Raw genomic sequence first — 22,732 nt, 5'->3', positions numbered from 1 at the left:
TAAAATACACGTATCATAAAAGTTATCCACGAAAAGTGGACAGTCCTATATATTTGTATAATTAGAGTTGTACAATCTTCTCCATAATCAAGAACATTCTCTTACCCCTAAAAGAATCTCCTCACCCCCTCTCCCAATCCCTTCATTGTCACCTTGTAATACCCTCATTCCCTTTAGCTCTAGGCAATTGCCAATCCACTATCTCTATAAATTTTCATATTCTGGATTTTTGATAAAAATAATACAATATGGGGTCTTTTCTGACTGGTGCTCTCACTTAATATTTTCAGTGTTCGTTCTTGTTGAAATATGTATCACAACTTCATTTTTCCCCCTCCAAATATTAGGCTATTGTATGGATATTCCACATTTTTTATCAGTTAGTTGTCAGTTGGTGGAAATGTGAGTTGTTTCTTTTTACCTTTTATGGATAATGCTACCTGAGAATATTGGTGGAGATGATTTTATTTATTTAAATGATTGCTTGCTTGTTTGCCGTATTTAGTAAGGACTGGGGCATGGCTACCAACAACATCTTCCTTAGATAGTTGTTGAAGTCAACCATTTGACTCAGTTCTTGAAAAATTTTACCAAGACATGGGTGGCTGCTTATATTTGCTCTTTTGAAACTAATTGCCTTAGTTGTGAGTAGTTACATTTTTTTTTAAGTTTAGTTATTTTCCGAAACACTAAAATGTCTTGATATGGGTTGTAAAGTTTAATTTTCATTGAAAATTCATTTAAAAGTTCATTTTAGCATTATTTTTTCCATTTTTTTGATATGTTCAGATTAAATTTCCATGTTCTTGAATAAATGATGGGAAGAATTTAAAAAAAATTTTTATTTTCCTACTCAACCATTTTATTCTGGGTCTTTACTCTTGAAGGAAAGTTTCCATTACTAAGCCTAAACTAGCAGGTGGAAATCTTAAGTTAGGAGTTAAAGGTACTATTTTTCAGATAGCTAGTTAACTTAGGGAGTTCAGGGGTGGTGGGGAAGTAAGTAGATTGTCTTTCCTGGGATTGCTGGTTGTTCTCTCTTTCCTTTAAAAAAAACTAAGCAACTCTTCTTTTTGAGTGCTTCTGAATTTACTGTAAGTAGAGTATATTTTAGAGCTAACTGGTTATCAATTTTCCTATTAAGCTATTGCTCTAAGTGCCCATTTTACCATTACCTTTTAATTTGTATTTATTGAAATGTACTAGTCTGGCTGATATTAGCAAGTGACCAAATTAAAAATAAAACTTGTTTATTGTTGAATAAAGAGAACCCTATTGTTTGCTTTTAAATTGGAGGAAATGGAAGATAGTAAAATTTAAAAATTCTCATTGTTCTTTTATATATAACAAAGTACTTTTTCAAGGAGGATTGTTAGATTTTTTTTTTTTTTGAGTCTGATAATAATGAAGATAATGTGACTGACCATGTTACTAGTAGAATTGAACATCTTTCATTACTCATATGGTATAGTAAGACAGTTTAAAAAAAAAAAAAGTGAGTGTCACAAATAACCTAAAATTATTTTCAGGCCTTAGAGAGTCTTCCCTTTCAGGAAAGAAAGTACTAATATAAATATCAGACTTAAATATATACTACTCTTCTCAAGTATATGAGAGAAGGGCTTTCAGAGTCAAACAGCATAATCCACTATGGGTAATTGAAGCAGGAAATGTACTTACTGGGTACCTTAACAATTTTTGGCAGGCCTAGGGAACTCCATGTGGATGATACTAGCCAGAAGTAATGTAGAAGTGCCAGACCACATCTGGGAATGTTCTAAGGGAAACTCCATGCCCAGCATTCTACACTGGTTAGCATGTGGCACACTAGGACATATTGCTGTGTTTCTGCCACAGCAGTAAACCTTGCCTCACGCGGCTCAGACAGTCACTCCTTACGTTGGCTCAGTCTTCCTTACTAAAAGAGGGTCCGAAGAAGTACGGGTGAGCCAGTCTCTAGTTTCAGCCACATTTATCCGTTATTTTCATTTCTTTCCTTTTATTTTTCTTTTATCTGTTTTCTGAATTTTACACATTTATCTGTTATCTGAATTTATCTGTTATTTTCATTTCTTTCTTTTATTTTTCTTTTCTATGTGTGTCTTTTCTCTTTTTAAAGCCATCCTTTGCTATAGTATCAAACATGAGGTAGATTCTAAAGAGTTTGCCTAAACTCTTGGTGTTGGTCATGGAACTGTTTGAGTTGTGGTAGATTTTTGTCAGGAAAGGAATCAGAGTGGAAAAACTAAAGTTCTTTGGGTGGATGTTTGCTTTTCTGTGCATTTGTTCTCAGGCCTGTGGTGATGGCATGCTATGTTTTTTTCTGGTGTCTTCCTCTCAGTCCTTTTGGACCCATGGGGGGAAGTATCGAGAACATGATTTTTACGTCACTTGTTAGTCTGTCGTAGTTTTATGGGTGCTGTGAGAAGACATGAATCCCTGGGTCAGCAACAAAGGACTTCATTACCCATAGCAACAGTAGTGTTTTGTATCAGCCTCAGTTTCCATTTGCAGCAGGTTGTGCTTCAGGAGAGAAACCCTGAGGATAGGAAATTCAAGTCTTACATCACGGGCAGTACTAATTCTGATGGATGCAGGTGATGATGAAATCAGTTCAGTTTCTCTCAGAGTATTTAATTAAGGCTGTTGGTCAGCCAGTCTCCAAGCAGCAGGTTGAGGCTAACCTGCAGAATGGACCCCAGCCAGGACTTCCAGGTCCCAGATGGAATCAGCTGAACAAATCCCACAGACCATCAGGGTCTAACTTAGAACAACAGAATCTTAATTTTTTCTATTGATCTTTCCAGTTTGGCTGAGGTAGTCAGGTACGGAATGATGTATTAGTGATTGCACAGACTTCCCCTGGTTCAGCAAGAAGGAAATCCAGGACAGTTCTTTTATCCATAACAACCCTAGTGAGTGAGCTGAAGCCGGGTGTTTTCCAGGGCCAGGGCAGTATTGATGGTAGTTTCAACTAAAATCAGGAACAGATATCTTACCTCCATTTCTAATTGGGCAACTCCCATCATGGAGATAAATGCCTGCAGGGTACACATATATAGTTAATTTTTTCTGCAGGACCAATGGTAGCCTTAGTTTGGAGAGCCTTCATGGCTGTCTGTGGACTGAGCACTTGTGTTTGCTTAGATGCTTGTACATCTCTTAGAATCAGCTCTGAGGTGAAGGGCAACATTTTTAGAGAGACAAGCAAGTTAACATCTGGCTGCTTCATAGCATATATAGTCTTGAAGGTCTACATGGTACTTCTGGAAGGAAAGTATTATTTATAGTTATTGGGGTCCTCCAATGACCTTTATCGAACAGGCAGCTATTGGGTAATAGTGCTTTCACTGTGGCCTCCTACTGGCTGATAAACTGTAGGATGCTCAGTTCAGGGTAAAATTGAGTCCAATCCTTGCTTTTGGAGCATGTGAAGACTTGGTGGAGAGGCCAAGTTGTACTACAGGGGAGAAACTCTTGAGTTTAGAAAACCTTAATCTTTTTTAGTGGGTTGTAATTGTACCTGCCTTTTGCTCCAAAGAGATATTATCTTTATTATTCTGGACATGAAGCACGCCTACCTATTTGCTATTCAAATATCCTCAAAAAGAACAATCAGAAGATGGCCCACCAGTGCCTCTACTTGCAATGCACCCAGAAATGTAAGAGACTCAAGGTGATTTGTCCAGTGGTGGGGAACAGACCACGAAACCTTCTCCTGTCAGCTTCTTGGCTTTGCCTTCAGTCTGATCCTCTTGGTGTTTTTTTTTCCTATAGATTCATTGCACCTTGATATAGGCTGAATAGAATGAAACCTTCATTTATTTTGGTTCATGTGATACTACGGAGTATTTTCCCTACCTTAATTACTGACTAAAGGGACATTGGACAAGGGTGGTAGGTGATATCCTAGGACTCAGGGGACAGGAATGATTGGTATGTCTTTCTAGGATTCTCACAGTAGATACTGCTCTATCCTAGAGGGTATTTTTTAAAGAGACAAAAGGCAGAAATATAATCTAAGTCTTTGGTATCTCTAGAACTGTTATTAGAGGAAAGTCAAATTTCAGACACATTCAGACACCTGGCATACACGTGGTCTTAACAAATATCTCATGGTTACATATTAAAGTGCATAAGGTGTTCACATTTAGAGAACAGGAAGAAAAAGTGAAAGTGTCCTATTGAATATGAAGTTGCATTTATAATACTTATGAATCATACAACTTGAAAACTGTATTCTTGCTGAAACTTGCTTTGTAGAACAAGGCTGTGTTAATCTGGGTCTTCTGAGAAGCAAGAGATTTAGTATGCATGGCACTGGGGGAAGGCCTTTTAGAGGGCCTGGAGAGGGCTGGGGGAGGTGGGGAGATGTTCCGCTCCCTGCAGACCTGATGCCAGGTGGAGGAGAGAAGGAAGGAGGGTTGAGGGAAGTGTCTTGGGCTGATGTGCACTTCCAGAAGAACTTGGCAGGTTTGTTTTGTCCTCAAGCCAAAGCCCCTTTGGCTTCGCATTTTATTATTCTTGCTGTGTGTTCAGACATTGGCTGGGAAAGGCCCGTGGGGACTGTGGCCTCAGCTCACCTGTTGTGATGGATTTCACAGGGTAGCAGCTGGGGCTGGCCTGTTGGTCATTTATACTCTCTGTAGCCAGAGATGGAGAATTGCATTCCCGTGGCTGCCGCAAAGACAGTTTTTCTTAAAAACAAAACCAAAACAAAACAAAACTTCTTCAATTTCTGTATTTCATTGAGTTCCATAACAGAATAGGTATTTGTAAAATTGATTGGGTCACATCTTCTTATGTCTCAGTAAGTAGGAACAATTACCTTTAATGGAGTATAGTCACTGTACTCTGAAATTTGTTACTGGGTAATGATTGAGAAATACGACATTGAAACAAATTATAGGTTACAGTGACTTTTTAGATATAGTCAAGTTTATTTGCTTCTCTTTCTTTTTGTTTCCTGTACCCCTTCAATGCTCAAAATATCCCCAGGTTTAATTTTGCTTGAGACCAAACAGAGGTCTTACTATAATGAGTAGTCATATCTTAATTTATTATTTCTTTTTGTTTCAAATATCTCCACTTCCCCCTGCCCTGCCAAATTACTAACCAAAGTTATTTTCAGTTTCAAGTAACTTATCCTCACATGTAATGAAGAACCAAATAAAGAACAAAGATGTTAGCAAGATTTTATATTTAGGACCAGTGTTGGGGCATCCCAGAAAGATGCAGAGATCAGTTTGTTTTAATCCCTCTCTGTTTTGACTACTTTTATTGAGGTTTACATCGGTAGGATTAATATATCAATATAAATCCAAATGCTAAATGCATTGAAATGGACTGGTAAATAATATGCCATTAAACTAAGACGTTAGAGAAACACAGTGGAATAATAGTCTAATGTGAACTCACGCTGTCCTAGGGAGCACACATCTAAGCATAAATTCGTGGTGGAAATTTTTGTCTAGAACATACAGCCAATTTTCTGAGCTGACATAATAAATTTCTTCACTTACGCTACAGTAGATCACCAGAAAGATAAACTTACCTCATGCTTCAAAGGTAACTGCATAGAGTTTCATAATTAAGCAGTCAATTAGTTAATTGTTCAGCGGCTGCTGTGCATTGAGTTATACAAGAGCTATACAAGAAGTATGTCCTGCCTGGGCCACCTGTGCAGATCAGTCACTTAAGCATCTGCCTTTGGCTTAGGTCATGATCCAGGGCCTTGGGATCTAACCCCACATATCCCGTCGCTGCTCAGCAGGGAGCCTCCTTTTCTCTCTCCCTCTGCCCTTCCCCCTACTTGTGTTTTTTTTCTCTCTCTCAAATAAATAAATAAAAATTTTAAGAAAAGTATACGCCTGCCCTTAAGAAGCTTATACTTGGGAATCTAAGGCTAGCTAATGTTTCGTAAGTAAAATGCAGTAGGAGGAGTTCTAGCAAAATGCATGGGAAGACACAGAAGAAATGAATGCTGTCGCACTGGGGAGTGTCTGAATAAATACTTAAAAATCTGTTTATTTTTCCAATATTCCCATTCATATAAATTATAGCTTTTTGAATTCTGCGCTTTATATTCTGTGTTTGTATGGAAATTATGTAGTTACCTCACGCTCTGATTTATTCTCTTACTGTGTCGATCATTTGCAGAATACTCAATTGGAAATCTAAATAAAATTAAAAAGAACTTTACATCTGCTGATATACTTTACTGTTTCTGTGTTTGTCTGCTTAATGTAGGCTGGTTAGTTTTTATTCTGAATTAACGCGTGTGCTTTTTAAATTCTTTGGAGTTTCTTTGCACTAGCGGCAAACTGTTTCTCTGTAAGCATCATTTACTCATTTTAATTTGATAAATATGGAATTTGATTGTACAAAGAGAAACAGATGATTTCTGCTGTGGGGTAGGGAAGATGAATAGCAGACTATGTTGTATCTTCCAGGCCCAGATAATAATTATTCACGGATTCGGGTAGAATTTTTATGTATGTACTTGACTGGTACTTGTTTACAGTGTGAATTTAGGTTATAAAGCTGATATATTTTCAGCGTCATATAGTCATCATTTTATTTGTAAAAACACCTACTTGTGTTCAGGATGAACATGTTGACCAAAGTGTGAGCTTTCTAAAGAATAATCTTGCGTTGGCTGTCAGATACCTTCTCTGGTCCTTCAGCACTGTCGCTGAGAAAGCATTTGCTCTGGTGGCCTTCGAACAAATTGGATGAGCTCTATGTTTGAGCCTCCAGGCATCACACCTGTTACGGTACCTTGCATTTTGTGCTTCACTTTCATCTGAAAGGGTCAAAGATTTTTGTGTCAAAGTTTAAAAATGCATAAAGTATTTATTTTTTCTTATCTTTGCATTGAGCATGGTGTCAGGGGTAAGTAAAATTGTGTACTGGAGGAAATTTAGGTGATGGGTATTCACAGATGAAGAAACCTGACTGTTTTCAAGGGCAGAAAGCTACTTTGCTGATGAAGTGTCGGAGATAGTGGCATGTTCCTTTCTTTGTCTTGCTCATTAACCTCTTTCTAGGTCTAATGATTTTTCTTTGATCATTTGCCTTGTTCCTGAGATTGCCTTTGACCAGATCTATTCCTCATATTGACTATCTTTGAGATTTCTGTTTACGGTTTATTTACTTTGCCCCCTGTTGTGTGTCTGTGCCTTCTAGTTTACAGCATTGCTGACATTTGTTCCACTATTTGTAATTACACTCTGGCTGCTCATTTTCCTTGGCTTGGTCTGTGGGCTTGGCGGGTCCTAGTCCTTGCAGTGCACCATCTGTTTGCTGCTGCTCTTGAGGGAACCTTCAACTCTCCTAAGCCCTAGATGGACACTGGTGCGCGTGAGCACGTGTGCACCATGCTCGCACGCAAGCACGCACACACCCTTCCAGCTACAAATTATGCTAAAGACGCTTTTTCTCACGTGAGGTTCCTTCTTGGTAACTGAGACAAGAATAACAAAATGGGCTTGCAGTATCTGCTTTCCAAATCATTAGAACTGAGTCCATGATTTAACACCTAAAGAGAAGTGTCATATATGCTGAGACTAAAGGTTAACAAGCAGCATTCCAAAAGTATAAAGATGAGTTTGGAGGAAGGAGAATATTTTAGTGCCGATCATCTTGGTTGCATATGGTACATATGAGAAGGCAGGTGTTTCCCTACTTGGGACAACAACTCTGTCTCTTTATAAGAAACTGCTCTTGTCAAGTCACCAATTGGCCTAATGCAGTGGTAATTTATTAGTCATCTTAGCTGACCTATTAGAGCCTCTGACTCAGTTAATCATTCTCTCTGTTGAGACCATTTCCTCCCATAAGTCCTGGGTACCCAAGTTTCCTTTTTCTTCTACCTCACTGATGCCTTTTAACTTTATTTCCCCAGCCTTTAAAACAAAGCCTGCAACTGAAATGTCCCATCAGCTCCTGTACCTCTTTTCTCTCTGCTACTACTGGGTGGTTCCACCTAAGACCGTGAGTTCCACGTAAGACTGTGCAGTTGTTGTGGTCATGTTTTTCTTGAACCTGGGTCCCCTATAGCCAGTTTCCTTCTCCACTTTTTTCAGGGCTGCTCACTAAAGATATTTCTAACTTAACATGTCTAAAACACAGCTCCCCTGATTTGTCTTCCCAAGCTTCTTTCTCCCATCTTAATGAATGCTTTATTTTCCACTCTGATCAATGATAATCCCATCCTTCCAATTGCCCAGGCCAAAAACCTTGGAGTCAGTCTTAACTCTTCATCTCTGAGAGTGATTTCTATCTTTTTCCATAGCTGTATCCCTAGCACTTAGAAGTGCTTAGTGGGCACCAATAAAATAGGCTTGGAGGGAATGAAATGGTTGAGCAGGTACACAGGGAACTCTGTATTTTGATGTTCAAACATAGACACTTTAAATTAGGATGTTTCCAGGAGGGCAGAAGCTCTTAGTTTTCTCACCCTCATCTATTCCACAGGGAAGTACATTTTGTGATGCTGTTGAAACAATATTTTAAAGGCAAATTAATAAAGATTATAAAGGCTACATTTTTGAAACCTCAAGCAGCATGGGAATTGTTTGTGATGAATATCACAGTGCCATTATTTCCTTGAGCTTCTGTTAATATCTCCAGCAGACACAGTCTAGGTACCCACTAACTAGTTTTTTTTTTTTTAAATGAATGAATGAGTCCTAATGTATATCTATTTTTTATTTTTTTAGAAGCAATTGTGGTGGGGTCAGAGGGAGAGGGAAGAGAGAATCTTAAGCAGGCTCCATGCTCAGCAAGGAGCTGGATGTGGGGTTCTAGCTCATGATCATGAGATCGTGACCTGAGCCAAAATCAAAGAGTCAGACGTTTAACCAACTGAACCACACAGGACCCCTCCTAATACACATTTCAATCTCAGAATTTTAAAAGCAGAATTTATCCTATTCTCAAAAACCTCTTTCTCTCCTTACATTTTATAGCTCTGTTAGTGGTATTACCTCCTATTTAGTTGAAGAACAGAGGTGAGGAGGCTCTTCTGAATGCTTCTGAGTCCACCCCATGTCCACGCAGCCATCACATTCTATCAGTTTCTCTCACATTTTTAATGTTCAAGCTCTTGTCATTGTTCACTCAAGTTGCTTCTACAACAGCTCCTTAACTTACACTGCTCCCTCCACTATTCCCTCTCCTTTATATAGAATGCCTTGTGGTTTCCTCTGTTTCCAGCTGCGCCTGACTTTTCTGACTTGGCACATGCAGCTGTGCCTCACCTGGCCTGTCTTCTTGTCCTGCCTCACTTCTTGTGACTCCTTGCACTGCTCTCTCCCTTCTCATCCTCACAAACTGCTCAGGAAATCAGAATTCCTTGTAGTTCAATGGAAGGTCCCATGTCCTCTAACAGGTTCATTCTTTAGCTGTTTTGAACATCTCACCTCAGTCCTTCATCAGGCTACCTTCCTCCTTATCCCTAAGGGCCTATGCTTTTACCCAGCTGTCCTTGTCTTCAGTTTCTCCACATTCCTGCTGTATATGGAACATCTCTCTTCTACATGGTATATTTCTACCATTGCATCTATCTTCATGAGGGTAGGCAGATATATCCCATTTACCTGCATAGTTCCTGCTGTGTGTAGTAACTGATTTCAATGACATAGATGCTATATTGGCACCTGCTTCTGCTAGTATGTTGTTTATATGAAATTCTAAGATCAAATAGGTCTGTGTATCTCAGTATACATGCTAAAAACCTAGAAGGAACTCTTTGACCTTTATCTTGATGATAGAATTACTTTTCTGTAAGGAAACACTACATTTTGCTGTATGCTTGCATATGTTCATAGACATATATTTACATGGCATTGATTAAAGAGTGGTTATAGGTCATAATAATGGCAGATTACCATTAGAATTGGAAGGGATTTTAGATAATTAACTTCATTATTTCAGCTTAAATCAATTTTCTGTTTTTCCTTTTATAGGAAATTGCCATTTAGGGTGTTTCCTAGAAATACTTTGGTTTATCCTTTTCCCTTCTTTCTCTTCAATTTCAGGCTGTTCTTGTTCTGCATGTATTTACTTTACATTTAAGTCCTATTTCCTGCTAATTTTTTATGCTGCTTATTTTTGCTGCTTTGAGTTGTCTATAATTCACGTCTTTTCCAGAAACCTAGTGACTAATACTAATTTAATTGCTCTGAGTGTAGAGAAACATTATTTAAATATCCTTTGAGATCTTTTAAAACTATATACTACTACTGAAAAACTATTTTTGTGGTTACCAGGTAATGATTGGCATGGAGGTAGAAAGAAAGCGTCTTAAACTTTGTGATGTGAGCCAGTTATAGCTGAACGAATGTGTAGTGGAAAGGTCACCTTCATTTTAAGTTTATTCTTTTTTTATTTTAAATGTCTCCCTTTCCCCTATTTATCTTCTGGCACATTTCCTTCCTCCAGTTTAAATAGTCTTAAGTTTTGACAGTAGAGGCGTGCTGGTCAGATTTTAGTATTTAGACATCAAATACAATAATTACGATATATTTCAACCAGCAGGACCTAAGACCCCTGTCGGTGTCTTAATCCAAAAAAAGCATTTTAAATTCATATAAACCTTGCCTTAAGGGATGGAGAAAGGACAATTTAGGGAACAGCATGAGGTTAAACATATTGATCAGTAAGCCAGTCATTCTTGTTAGACTCGGGTAGAATGCAGACTTAGAAAATAACATCATCATCATTAACAAAGAATACTTTGCTTTTCTTAGAGATGATCACTTCTGCCTCCGATCTCTTTTCCTTTGATTATATGGATTTCAGACAATGAAAGATAAATTTCAGCCAGGCATTAAAAAAAAAAAAAAGATCCACTTTGAAATTTGGAGTGTTAAATAACTGGAAAATACAGTGATTTTTGCACTTTCATCATTGAAGCTGTATACCAAAGAATTTAATTAGTTATGTAATTTCTTTATACCTTCGGAATAAACATGACATATATTATTTTTGAATTTTTGCCAAAGTGTTTGAACCATTGCCTGGTTAATTCTAATTAATTGTGCCATGATCGTGAGATAGGGTTTTGTTATAACAACCCCATTAACCAGATTCAGGACAATTACTGACCTTCAGGTGTTGGAAATTTTGGGTTTTTCTTGATGAATGGCAAGTTACCATTGTATTTTAGCTAAGTATTTTATATCCAGTAGAGATCTATAATTTTTCAACTAGGGTGTTCAGCTTTGTGTTGTATGTACATGGAATGATATTTTTGGACAAGAACTTAACTTTTGGGTAGACTGAATTTTTTATGGAATGGTACCAGTGCCTAATGTTTCTAGAATCCACAAGAACTCCCAAACAAATGGAAAATTAAACAAACAAACAAAAACTTCACTGAACCCATATTTCTTAATTTGTAATTGACTAACGTAATCTACATATGGATTATTGTTTTAATAGGTTCTCCCCCAAAGGAAGATACTTCATTCTTGGAACAAAACCTTGATATTTCAGTTCTATGATTCTTTTCTTTAATGTTGGAATCTGAGCCTTCGTCTCACTGTGCAATCTATTGTAGGTAGCGTGTATGCAGCTCATCAATGCCCTTGTTACTTCTCCTGATGATTTGGACTTCAGGCTTCACATCAGAAATGAATTTATGCGTTGTGGATTGAAAGACATCTTGCCAGTAAGTGCCCTGCAGTCTCCTTATTAATATTTAAATTAGAGGAGTACTTGAATAGGGGGAAATTTAGATAAATTACCTTCAAGAATAATTTATCTGTGGGGGAAAAAAGGCTCAAGTATAAAAATTTGTGAAATATAGATAAGATGTGAGTATTACTTAACACTTTAAGTGTTTGAATGCTATAAATCCAGACAAATGGTTGGCTTATTGTTTGTGTTTTTCATTAACTTTTTTTGCATTATTAAAAAGAAAACCATTGATTGCCATTTCTATTTAATATCTCTAGAATTTAAAACGTCTGAGGAATGATGGCCTGGATATCCAACTTAAAGTGTTTGATGAGCATAAGGAGGAAGATTTGCTTGAGTTCTCTCATCGCCTCGATGATATTAGAGCTGAACTTGAATATCCTTTTGTTCTGAAATTAGTGAAATATGAAAAATTCTTGCTAACCCCCAAATAACCAATCTTCACTCCCCGAAATATTAAACTTCTGAAGCCGTTTCGATATAAACAGTGTAAAGTCAGACTGACTTTATGAATCAGACTGATTTTTATATAAACTTTTCTAATTAGTTTAATTTGTGTATTTCTGAGTACATGCATATGTAAATCAATGTTACAACCTACAGATGGATTTTGTTAGGCCCTGTGTGTGTGTACACACACTACCTGTTTTTTCTTTTCATGTTTGGCAGCTCCTCTCCTTTAGTGCTTTCCAGCATTAGGAGAAGGGTGTCGTTAGCTTGCTTGTTGGCTCCTGCCCTACACCTTGGGGGAACACTCACATGGCCTCTGTTAACTCTGTGTGCTTTTCCAGAAATCCACCAGGTTCCTGTCCTCTGCTGGGGCTACTCCATGGTGGATAATGCCTGGCACCAGCTCTATTGGTTAAAAAAATTTAATATGGTATTTACAACCAGTTGCCTCTTACTCTTGTCTCCAGCAACGTCTTGGCTTGAGAGAGGCAAATGGTTGGAGTTGATGGTGGAGGAGAAGCCAGGGAGTGTCAGGTCAAGTTGTCATTTGCAAACTTGTTTTCCTCTACTTTGAAACCTAGAGACCTGTGTTTTATTTGATGTTAAGTATACATGATGCCCACTTTAGACCAAGGCACATAATAGTCTTTTGAAGCCTTACAGAGTAGATTCTGTGCTATGTTATTAGAGTTGTTTGGTGTAAAGGATGAATAAATTCGTGTATTCCTTAATCAGTTTACTGAAGCATATGATATTTACAACATGGTGTGGAACTCAGTTAAGGAAACTAGAGCGGAAGGATATTTCATTTCTATTCTTCAGCATCTTTTGCTGATTCGAAATGATTATTTTATAAGGTAAGAGGAATTATTTTGTAAGGTAAGAAGAAGCTATGTTCTAATGTTTTCTTTCACTAACGAAATTCTATTGATTGTGAAAATCTCCTGATGTTTGGTTTGGGCAAGCAAATAATTTTCAGATACTTATTTATACCGTAATACTGACTCATGGGTGTATATTTAGACAGGTGACAGTAAAATGATATTACTGTTATGTTTTAAGCTCCAGCAGATTCTTGGTAACAAGTTTTCATCTGAATAAAAATGCACACTAGCAACAAATTACTAATTTATCATGTGATGGATACTATTTTCTATTTAGTGTTTAGGTGGTAGGAGTGATGTTGATAAGTTTCTTTATATAAGTTACATGAAGGGTACTAAACATTGCTTTTATTAGTGTTTAAGTAACTAGCAAGTGTCTTGATAATACAGTTGCATCTAATGTTGCTAATGTCTCAGAGAAGCTAGACAAATGACATTTCAAGTTTGATTATAACTAGCCATCTTGAGCTTAACAGATTGTTTATCTCATCTGTATGTTGTCTATCTATAGCTGTGTGAAGATATTAGCACCTAAGTTGCTTGGTTGTTACGAAGATGGAATATAGTAGCCTGGGTAAATCTCCTAGCCAAATATCTGCCACATATTGTATCCTGAATAAATGCTCTCTATATCCTCTTTCTACCTTGTTACTGTTTTATGAGGAAAGCCAAGATCCTTGAATTTAAATTTTTTTTTTTTTCGCCTTTAATTTAGCTTTCCTGAAATTTCATTCTCAAGCCCTTTGGGCAATAAGTATTTTCTTACTCTAATTTCATGTAGAAGAATTTGCTAGACATGTCTCATTGAGGCCGTGTCCTCTGGGTGATGTCAGAGGGTGTAATTCTGGCTTTTTATATAACTGAAAAGTGAATAGAGTAAGAGTCAAAAAAAAAAAAAAGGTAAAACTTTAGGTTCTTTGGGGTGAGTATAGATTATTCATCTTATCTTCTTTTGTAAATACTAATGTAAAATATTAATATATGGATCAAAATATTAATGAAAATATTAATAATTTGATTAAAATATCGATACATGGATTAAACAATATTTTTAAATATCAGAGGTACCTTGCTGGTAATTATACTACTATTTTTTCCCTAATATTCTTAAAAATAAAATTGAAACTTCCATTTACTCTAAAGTACCCCATCCTTTTCTTGATTCCCGTATGATTGGTTCGGTCAACCTCCAATTGTTCACTGCTGTTTGAGTTTTCAAGAATTCAAGAATATTATTTGCTTTCAAAGTTTTCCAGGTCTTAGTGTTGCTAGGGGGGTTATATCTTATTTTTGATCCTTTCATTTTAACCTAATCCCTTAATCTGTGCTTCAAGAGCATAGGCGGTTGTGTCTACCTTTAAAACACATTGAAAAGTGCAACTCTCCTAGGACCTGCTCAGGCAATTCTATCACTTCAGTAGAATTAAGAGTCTCAGAAAAGTATTAAACCATAGAATCCCCAGAGCGACATTAGTGAGGTATAGAATGTTAGTTATATCAGTCATTTTTCAAGTATCATATTTTTAATTTGATACTTAACCATGCTGCATTCTTCCTTGACTCTTTAAGCCCCAGGACCTTGGTCTTTGTTCCAGATACGGTTCCTGTGAAGGCATCGTTCTTCCTATGCCTGCTCTAATCAAGACAGTTCCATCCATTTTTTTGCCCATATTCTCAAATTCTCATAGGTATTTGTTATTGTTATTTATTCTAATAGAGAATATATTTTTATTATAAGGTTGAGTCAGATTAGGGTCACTTAAGTTTTCATATATTCATTTAAAAATTATTTAACTTTTTATTTACAGTGAAATTTTCATTTAGTGGTGTGCAGGTCTATGGATCTTGCTTTTTCGGTTTTAGCTTCATTTTTTTGGTTTTCCCACTCTTAGAAGGACCTGGCTTATACCTTTTAGAAATCCTTGATTATTGGAACATTTTTTTGTTTACTGAACATTCTAAACACATATTGATATTTTTAAAAAGTTTTTATAAATGACATTATTTTAGAATGCAAGTTGTTCCCATTTAAAAGAATTAGTGGATTGGGAAATTAAAAATTTTGCTCACCTTCTCATTTGGTAGATTTGTTTCTCTTGGAACAAGAGGACATTTTACTGAAATGGAACTCGATTGGAGACTGTACATGAAAGGTAGCTCCTGACCCCAAGAAAAATGAAATGCGGAAAGATAATTGGAGGGTGGAGTAGAAGATCAAATCCACTTTTGTAACAAATACTCAATGGCTTACATGTGCAAAATATTCTGCTAGTTGAATGTGCATGAGAGATAATTTGATATTTGGTAAAAATACTAAAGAGAAAGTGAAGATGATTTTAAAATTCCTGCAACAAAAATGATGTATCAGTGAAGTAATGACAATTTATGTTCATCCCTTAATTAGGTTATTCACATATTCCTCTGACATAGTCACTAACTCACCTATATTGCTCATGGAGATTATTTTCTAGATTTATTTGTCTGGAATCCAGAAGTAATTATTTTATTTTGTTATGTTAGTGTTGCCTTTAAAGAGGTTTTGCATGAAATTTCAGCTGCTTTGTAAATGAGTTTATCATTGGGAGCTGTGGAGTGAGAAAACATACTGAAATTATGATTTAAAAAAAAAAAAAGGCCACAAAATTGCCTATGTTAATTTAAAACCCATTCATATTAAAACAACACTAGGATAGGAATGCCTGGGTGGCTGAGTCAATTGAGCATCTGACTTTAGCTCGGGACATGATCTCAGTTAGGGTCCTGGGATTGAGCCCCCTCTGAGTCAGGCTCCCTGTCCAGCAGGGAGTCTGCTTCTCCTTCTAACTCTGCCCCTTCTCCTCTTTCTCTAGGACCTCTCTCTCTCTCCCCCTCTCTCAAATCAATAAATAAAATCTTAAAAAAGTCAAAACTAGGATAGCATTGAATAAGAGGAAAAAGGAATCAAATGTTTTCATCTCATCTCAGTTTTCAAATGTGATCTAAACGTGTGCAGTTTTTGCACTTTAACTGTAAATGTGGTTGGTTATTATGGCAACACATTAGGGAATGGGAGATTACTTTTTTAAGAAAAGTTTAGAATATTGAGGAAAGGATTAGTAATATTACCTTTCTTTGATATGTACCCACGAAGAGTGTCTTAAAACATTTTTAGTTTATGACAGTCCATGACCATTTGTCATCTTTGCTAATGCTGTGAATTTTATTCAGCATAATGGGTCATTTATTAGATGTGAAATAAGTAGATGAAGGGCAAGTAGGTCACGGTGTCTAGGGAAGAGATGCTCAAATGACTAGAGACACCATCCCATACATGACGAGAAAGATTTGGCGAGGAAATGTGTGCCAGAAGTCATTGAGGGAAGAAATAAGTCTTGGTGCTGGCTGGGAATGAAGAATTGAGCTCACTGAGATTGCATCTACCCTTTCTGTCACTTTAGTTTGGTTTTGTCACTGTAATTTGCTGGATATTTCTTTTAAATTTGTTGGCTTAAGTTTTAAGGGACGTTCTTTTGCTTACTACAAACAGGTGGACTGAAAACATGATCCCAATTGGGGATTATAGTTAAACTTTAATTTTTGGACCAAAAAATGGTATACTAGATTTTTTCAGTTGTCTTTTGAGTAGAAGTATTCATTTGGTACTTATGATTTACAATATCAGTTTTTAATTGGACTCCACAAACATCCTAAAAATAGTATACTGTATAGTTTTAAGAACCTTTTTAGAGAATTTTTTTTGGAGAAAAAGGTATGTGTTTGCCTCATGTTAATAAAATGAATAGTGATAGCTATGGTATAGTGGCAGGTTGATCTCTTTTGAGGACTGCTTTTAAGCACATATCACTTCATCTTACTATTCTTTTTTATTGTTAACTAATTAAGTCAAGTTTCTGATTTTTGTAAGCAAATTATCATTAAAGCACTCTATCTGCCAAAAGAACAAAAATGTATTCTCTTAAGATCATTAGAAGGAAAGCAATGCCTGTTGAATTTCCTCTCTCATGTTAAATCTGACATGTCAATTGTTGAAACTGCAGAGGTGAATTATTGAACTTAAAATGAGCTTACCAAACTGCTTTGATGGAGAGTTACACCAATAACCTGGATGTCCATTCATTATTCTTCTTGGTTTTAGGCAACAATACTTCAAATTAATTGATGAGTGTATATCTCAGATTGTATTGCATAGAGATGGGATGGATCCAGACTTCACATATCGAAAAAGACTAGATTTAGATTTAAGTCACTTTGTTGGTGAGTATTTCTCCTTTATTTAAATGGAAATCTTTTATTTTCCCTTAACCCGCAGGTCAGCTCTGCAGCATTGGTTCTCATCATATGACCTGTAGCCCTGAGTGCCCTTGATACCCTCCCTCTCAGGGGATCTTAAGGATCCTAAATTGCCTTTTCCATTGTGTTGATACTTGTGCTGGTGATGAAACAAAGGTGGATCAAACTGCTGGCCCATGGTTAGCAATCAAGGCCTTGACACCAAATTGTGTTAGTAGCTATCATATTCCTCACGCTGAGTAAAACAAAACAATGAAAACTGCCGTATTTTACTTGAGTGTCCTTGATAACTGATAACTGAAAAACATTTTGTTAAAAATCTAACTCTTGAGTACACATTACTTTAATATCCCCTAAGACAAAACGTCTTGTCTTTACACATTTAGCACTTCCAGGTCCCCAAGTACAATGAGCACATAGCTGTGGATTTGCTTGAATTGCAAGCTGAATTGGTTGATTTTTACTTTGAAGGAATGATTGTCATGAAAAGCTAGGGCTACTCAGGCGTGATTGTTTTGGCACATACTTTTTAAAAAAAGAAAAGCAGGTCTATAATGTCAGGGAAAACAACTGATAGAATTTGTTACCAATGATCAAATTTCAAGCTTTCAAGTAAAAATTTGAGTTTTGGAAAACCTGAATCTGCTACTGTTAGCTTGACAGCTTCCCTGTACTCAAATTTGTTTCTGATGAAATCAGTGGTGATTATTTTGATATTATACGATGAGATGTGTCAGTGTTTAGAGACTCTGCAAACCATTCTTTTCTGAATTCCAGTGCCTGATAACCAATTCTGCATGGGTAAAGAATTCATGGATTTTAAAGTTCGAGAACAAAATAATCATTGATATGTGATTCCACATAGCAACTAATGTGGAAGGAGTATGTGTATGTCAAATTTTGGCATGGCGTGAAAAAAGAATATCCCTTATTTGAGTGAGGTGGTTTTTTTCTTCATAGAATATTTGAGTCCGGGAAGAGGTATGGAATGTATAAAATGAGAAAGAAAAGAGTTAATATTAGTGGTACTGATAAAGAAGTACTTATTTCTCTCCACAGGAGAGAAGCAATAAGTTCCTGATAGTGGGAGGGACAGAGAAATAAGGAAAAACGTCTTATGAATACGAAGCAAACTAAAATGTGGAGCAATTTTGAATAGTATCTGAAAATCAAGTTTGTTCTACCTAATGATTAGGAATGCTTTTACTTGAGTAGATAAGAGGTTTTAGACATTGAACCCTTGAGAAATAGACGCCATGACTACTACTTGGCTCTATGAGTGAAACATATTTACTTAGTTACAACAAATACATTGTATGTGTTGATTTTAAATATTTACAAAAAACTTAGAGGCACAATGCAGAGGACTTACAGAAGAGAATGTCACTGTGTTCATGTGAATAGGTGAGTGTGAGGATCTGGGGTCGGACATTAGGGTAGAAAGATGAAGGAAAGTATGGGGCACAGATAACTTCAGATATTAGAGTGGAAATCAGGAGATGCTGTTTTCATAACACAGATCAGAGGTTTAAGTATTTATTTACTGTTCTAGAGCCAGCCATTTTTGAAAGCAAAATTATTAAAATAAATGGGATTAGACAAGGAACACCATTTTCATCTTCTATTATAGGAAGCTATCTGTAATATATTAAATAGGTAAATCAAGAAATTATGGTATAAACATTTTATGTAGAGTATGGAAGCTAACTGCCAGAATAATCCAATAAAAGAAGAACTGTGAGAGGTCGCAGTTTAGAAATGGAATTGAGTTTTTAGTGTAGTGATTTGTTGTTACTTTTCATCATAAGCCTTCTGTAATGTGTTTTTTTAAAACTGTGTTTATATATTTTATTTATAAAAGAAAGGCACTATTAAAATCCTAACAATTTCAAGAAGTACCAGAATAAAAAAAAAATTGTCACTGTAATTTTAGATACTTGCATAGACCAAGCCAAACTAGAAGAGTTTGAAGAGAAAGCATTGGAACTTCACAAGAAAGTAAGTAATTTTGAGTAACTTTGGAAGACTCTGTGAGGAGACTCCTCAGGCGTACTTCTGCCTCAGGGACTTTGCTTGGTGTTCCCACTCTCTTCTTTACCTCCTTCAGGCAGCGCAAATGCCATCCGAGAGGAGGATTTCCTAGACTATTTAAAAATTCTAACCTTCCACTCCCAACCCTGACTCTTTCTCTGTTATGTCTTCTTCTGTTGTATTCTTTATCTAACATGCCACATGGTGTCCGTGGATGTATTGTTTCTTTCTTCCTCCAGAGTAAACTTTACGAAGGATTTTTGTTTGTAGGTTTGTTTGAAGGATTTTGTTTATTCACTGTCCCTGTACCTCGAACAGTTCCTGGCCCTCAGAATTAACAACAGCAACAACAACAACAGAAATACGTGAATGAATAAATGAAAAAAAATTATATTCCTCAAGAAATCCTGTAACTTAGGCCCTTAGGGTTGAAATTATATCTAAAAGTTTTAAAGCTTAGTTTTTGTTTTGGGTAAAGTTGCTTCCTTAGATCTAGCTGAACATATAAAACTGTCATTTTTGTAGGTCAGATGTATCTGATATAGCAGTTCGTTTGTTTCTGCCCAGTATTGGTGACAAGCCATTCCCTACTTTTCTTTAAGGTGCTGTTCTGTGGTTTCATCTCTGCTCAGCATGGACCTGTTAGACTTCTTCTCTGTTTTGAAAAATTTACATTGGTGTTCTTCACATTTTAAGTAGTCACTCTGATTTAAATTCTTGTGGCTGGTTTCTCACATGGGAGGAATAAATTATAATTACTACTACCAGCACTTGAATGGACAGACACTAAATGAACATTTACTCTGTGTTTTGTACCATGCCTGAGGGGCTACTTTTTGGATCTATCAGGACCTAGATAAATCTTGAGAGAATTGTACATTTTTATAACTTTTTTTTTTTAAGATTTTATTTATTCATTTGACAGACAGAGATCACAAATAGGCAGAGAAGCAGGCAGAGAGAGAGAGAGAGGAGGAAGCAGTCTCCCCCTGAGCAGAGATCCCGATGTGGGGCTCGATCCCAGGACCCTGGTATTATGACCCGAGCCGGAGGCAGAGGCTTTAACACATTGAGCCACCCGGGTGCTCCATAACCTTTTAAGATAATGTAACTTGCAGATGATAGGCAGCCTTTCATTAGTTACTGGGAATTTATGAAAAACTGTAAATGTCCTGTGTGAGAAGTCCTGAGATTGACCACTTAGTGAGAGATGACTAACTCCCTGGCCTTTGGCTACAGACTAGGATAACAGCTGCGAATATGCTACTGTCATTGCCCTGCAGTGTAGTAGGAGACAAATTAGTGGGTCATTTAAGTGTCATATGTGCTACAGTTGATAGGGGATGGTGTTGTAAGGTGTGCCCTCACCCTGATCTCATATTCCAACGTCACTACTTCTCTACTGTTTGAACTTTTCATGAGAAAGTAGTAGTAATCTTTCAAGTACTTGATTTGGTTGCATCCCAGATAGCGTAAATTTGCTTTTATAATCATTTTTAGGTGTATGGTATATATGAGTATTGTTAAATGTGATACCCTTCTCAACATACTGTTTTAAAATTGTCAAGTTTAAGTGTAAGTGGAAGAAAGACCTTGTTCAAGGTTACTTATCTCCTTTTAGTCAGAAGTTATATGTCTTAGGTATATTCAGAAAATATTGTTGGCTCCATAAAAGATTTCTATTGCCATACCATTTTGTATATATCAGCAAGAACTTCTTTCTGATAGCTTTATAAGGACACATGTAAATACTTTGCTTTAGGCAGGAAGCTATCATAGTTGCTAGACACATTCTTTATTTTGGTGCATAAATTTGAAAAATGAAGACCAGAAATGTCAGAAAGTACATAGAGAATATTGAATTATCAACCTTCTTGTACAGATGCACTAATACATTTACCCTAGGGAATGAAATTAAGCAGAGCTTCAGCCTTAACTGTGTTTCTTGACATTTTTGCGTGTAATTTTGTAAGCGTAATATTGCTTTAGTAACTCTTTTTGGAGAAGAAGGCTATCATATTTGTTTTTATAAAGTATGTCTTTAATGGAGATTCATTTTATCCCCAAGGCTACTGTGATTTGACTATAGATATTATAAAAATGCTAAAGCAAAGTTTATATTTTGTCTGATCCTGTTAATAGGGTAGGATGTAGAAATTTCTCTCTTTGTTAAATAATAGAGATACTTTAAGTAAGACCAAGTTAATAAATTCCTTTAGAGTATACTAATTATGAGTCTGGTGGTTTTGGTAGTTTTATCTTTTTCCATTAAGTAGTCCTTTTTCCTCCCAAAAGTTACTCTAAGCCATATGAGGTAGGATTGTGTACATATTGATATTGTGAAGAAGACTTCATTTTAACTCTCATAAGACTTTAATTTTTTATTTCTTGCTAAGCAGCAGTAAACATTGAGCAGTCATAAAAGGGAGAATAGAGAACATGACCTCTCAAAGATTTTTCATGCTGGGAGCTTGAGGAACTTTAATATATGATATTGACATATTTATTCACAACATATAAAGGGAGATTTGACAGGAATTGGCTCCATCTGTTCATTCAAGAAATATTTATTGAGTTTAGTTTAAAATGTAAAGCTTGGAAAGGTGATGAATAAAATACGTTCTCACTATTAATAAGCTTCCAGGTTGGTGAGTGTTACTGAGGTATGTGATAGTGCATTTCAATATTTTTATATTACAGTGTAATAAGTGTGATGGTAGTTAAACCCTCTGCTCTGTGTGTGCCTATAGAAAGGGTTCCTCATCTAGTCTTGGGTGACCAAGGGAGGCTTAGCCAAGGAAGTGATAACTAATATGAGGTGATGATAAACTGAGATAGCCAAGAGGGAGATATAGGGAAATTTTACTGCGAATTTCCTATAGGCCTCTCAAGATTAATATTTCTGAAACTAAATTCATTTTTCTTTTCCCTAAAATGCCCTTTCAGGAGCACCTGGGTGGCTTAGTCATCTACACGTCTGACTGTGTGATTTCCATTCAGGTCACACGGGTCGTGAGATCTAATCCTGCGTTGTTGGGTTCTACTCTTAGCGGGGAGTCTGCTTGAGAGTCTCTCCTTCTGCCTCTCCCCCTGCTCTCTCGCTCTCTAAAATAATCTTTTTAAAAAAATGTCTTTCCCCCAGGTATTTTATATTCCTGTTTCCCCCCTAAAATTCTAATATTTAGTTTTCAGCTTACAAAGCAATAAAACACTATTGTCATCTTAGATATACTTCCCTTATTCATTTCCTACATTGTTATACACTATTTAGATTCTGGGGTTTTTAAATTTTGTTTTGTTTTATTTTGTTTAGGGTTTTTTTGTTTGTTTGGTTTTTTTTTTTTTTTTACAGATTTTATTTATTTACCAGA

The 22,732-nt window shown here is 36.3% G+C and overlaps 1 protein-coding gene across 2 annotated transcripts in view; it reads left to right on the top strand.

Moving 5' to 3' along the window:
- Positions 1-22,732, top strand: part of DIAPH3 (diaphanous related formin 3) — a 512,938-nt gene that overhangs the window by 169,202 nt on the left and 321,004 nt on the right. For both annotated transcript variants that reach the window (XM_044249843.1, XM_044249842.1), the window contains 5 exons: positions 11,567-11,677; positions 11,964-12,082; positions 12,897-13,013; positions 17,176-17,294; positions 19,264-19,328. In XM_044249843.1, the coding sequence (XP_044105778.1) occupies positions 11,567-11,677; positions 11,964-12,082; positions 12,897-13,013; positions 17,176-17,294; positions 19,264-19,328 (531 nt within the window). The remainder of the gene's footprint in view (positions 1-11,566; positions 11,678-11,963; positions 12,083-12,896; positions 13,014-17,175; positions 17,295-19,263; positions 19,329-22,732) is intronic.

Source organism: Neovison vison, chromosome 5, assembly GCF_020171115.1.
Source record: "Neovison vison isolate M4711 chromosome 5, ASM_NN_V1, whole genome shotgun sequence".
Lineage (NCBI taxonomy): Eukaryota > Metazoa > Chordata > Mammalia > Carnivora > Mustelidae > Neogale > Neogale vison.
This window is presented reverse-complemented; position numbering and strand designations above follow the sequence as displayed.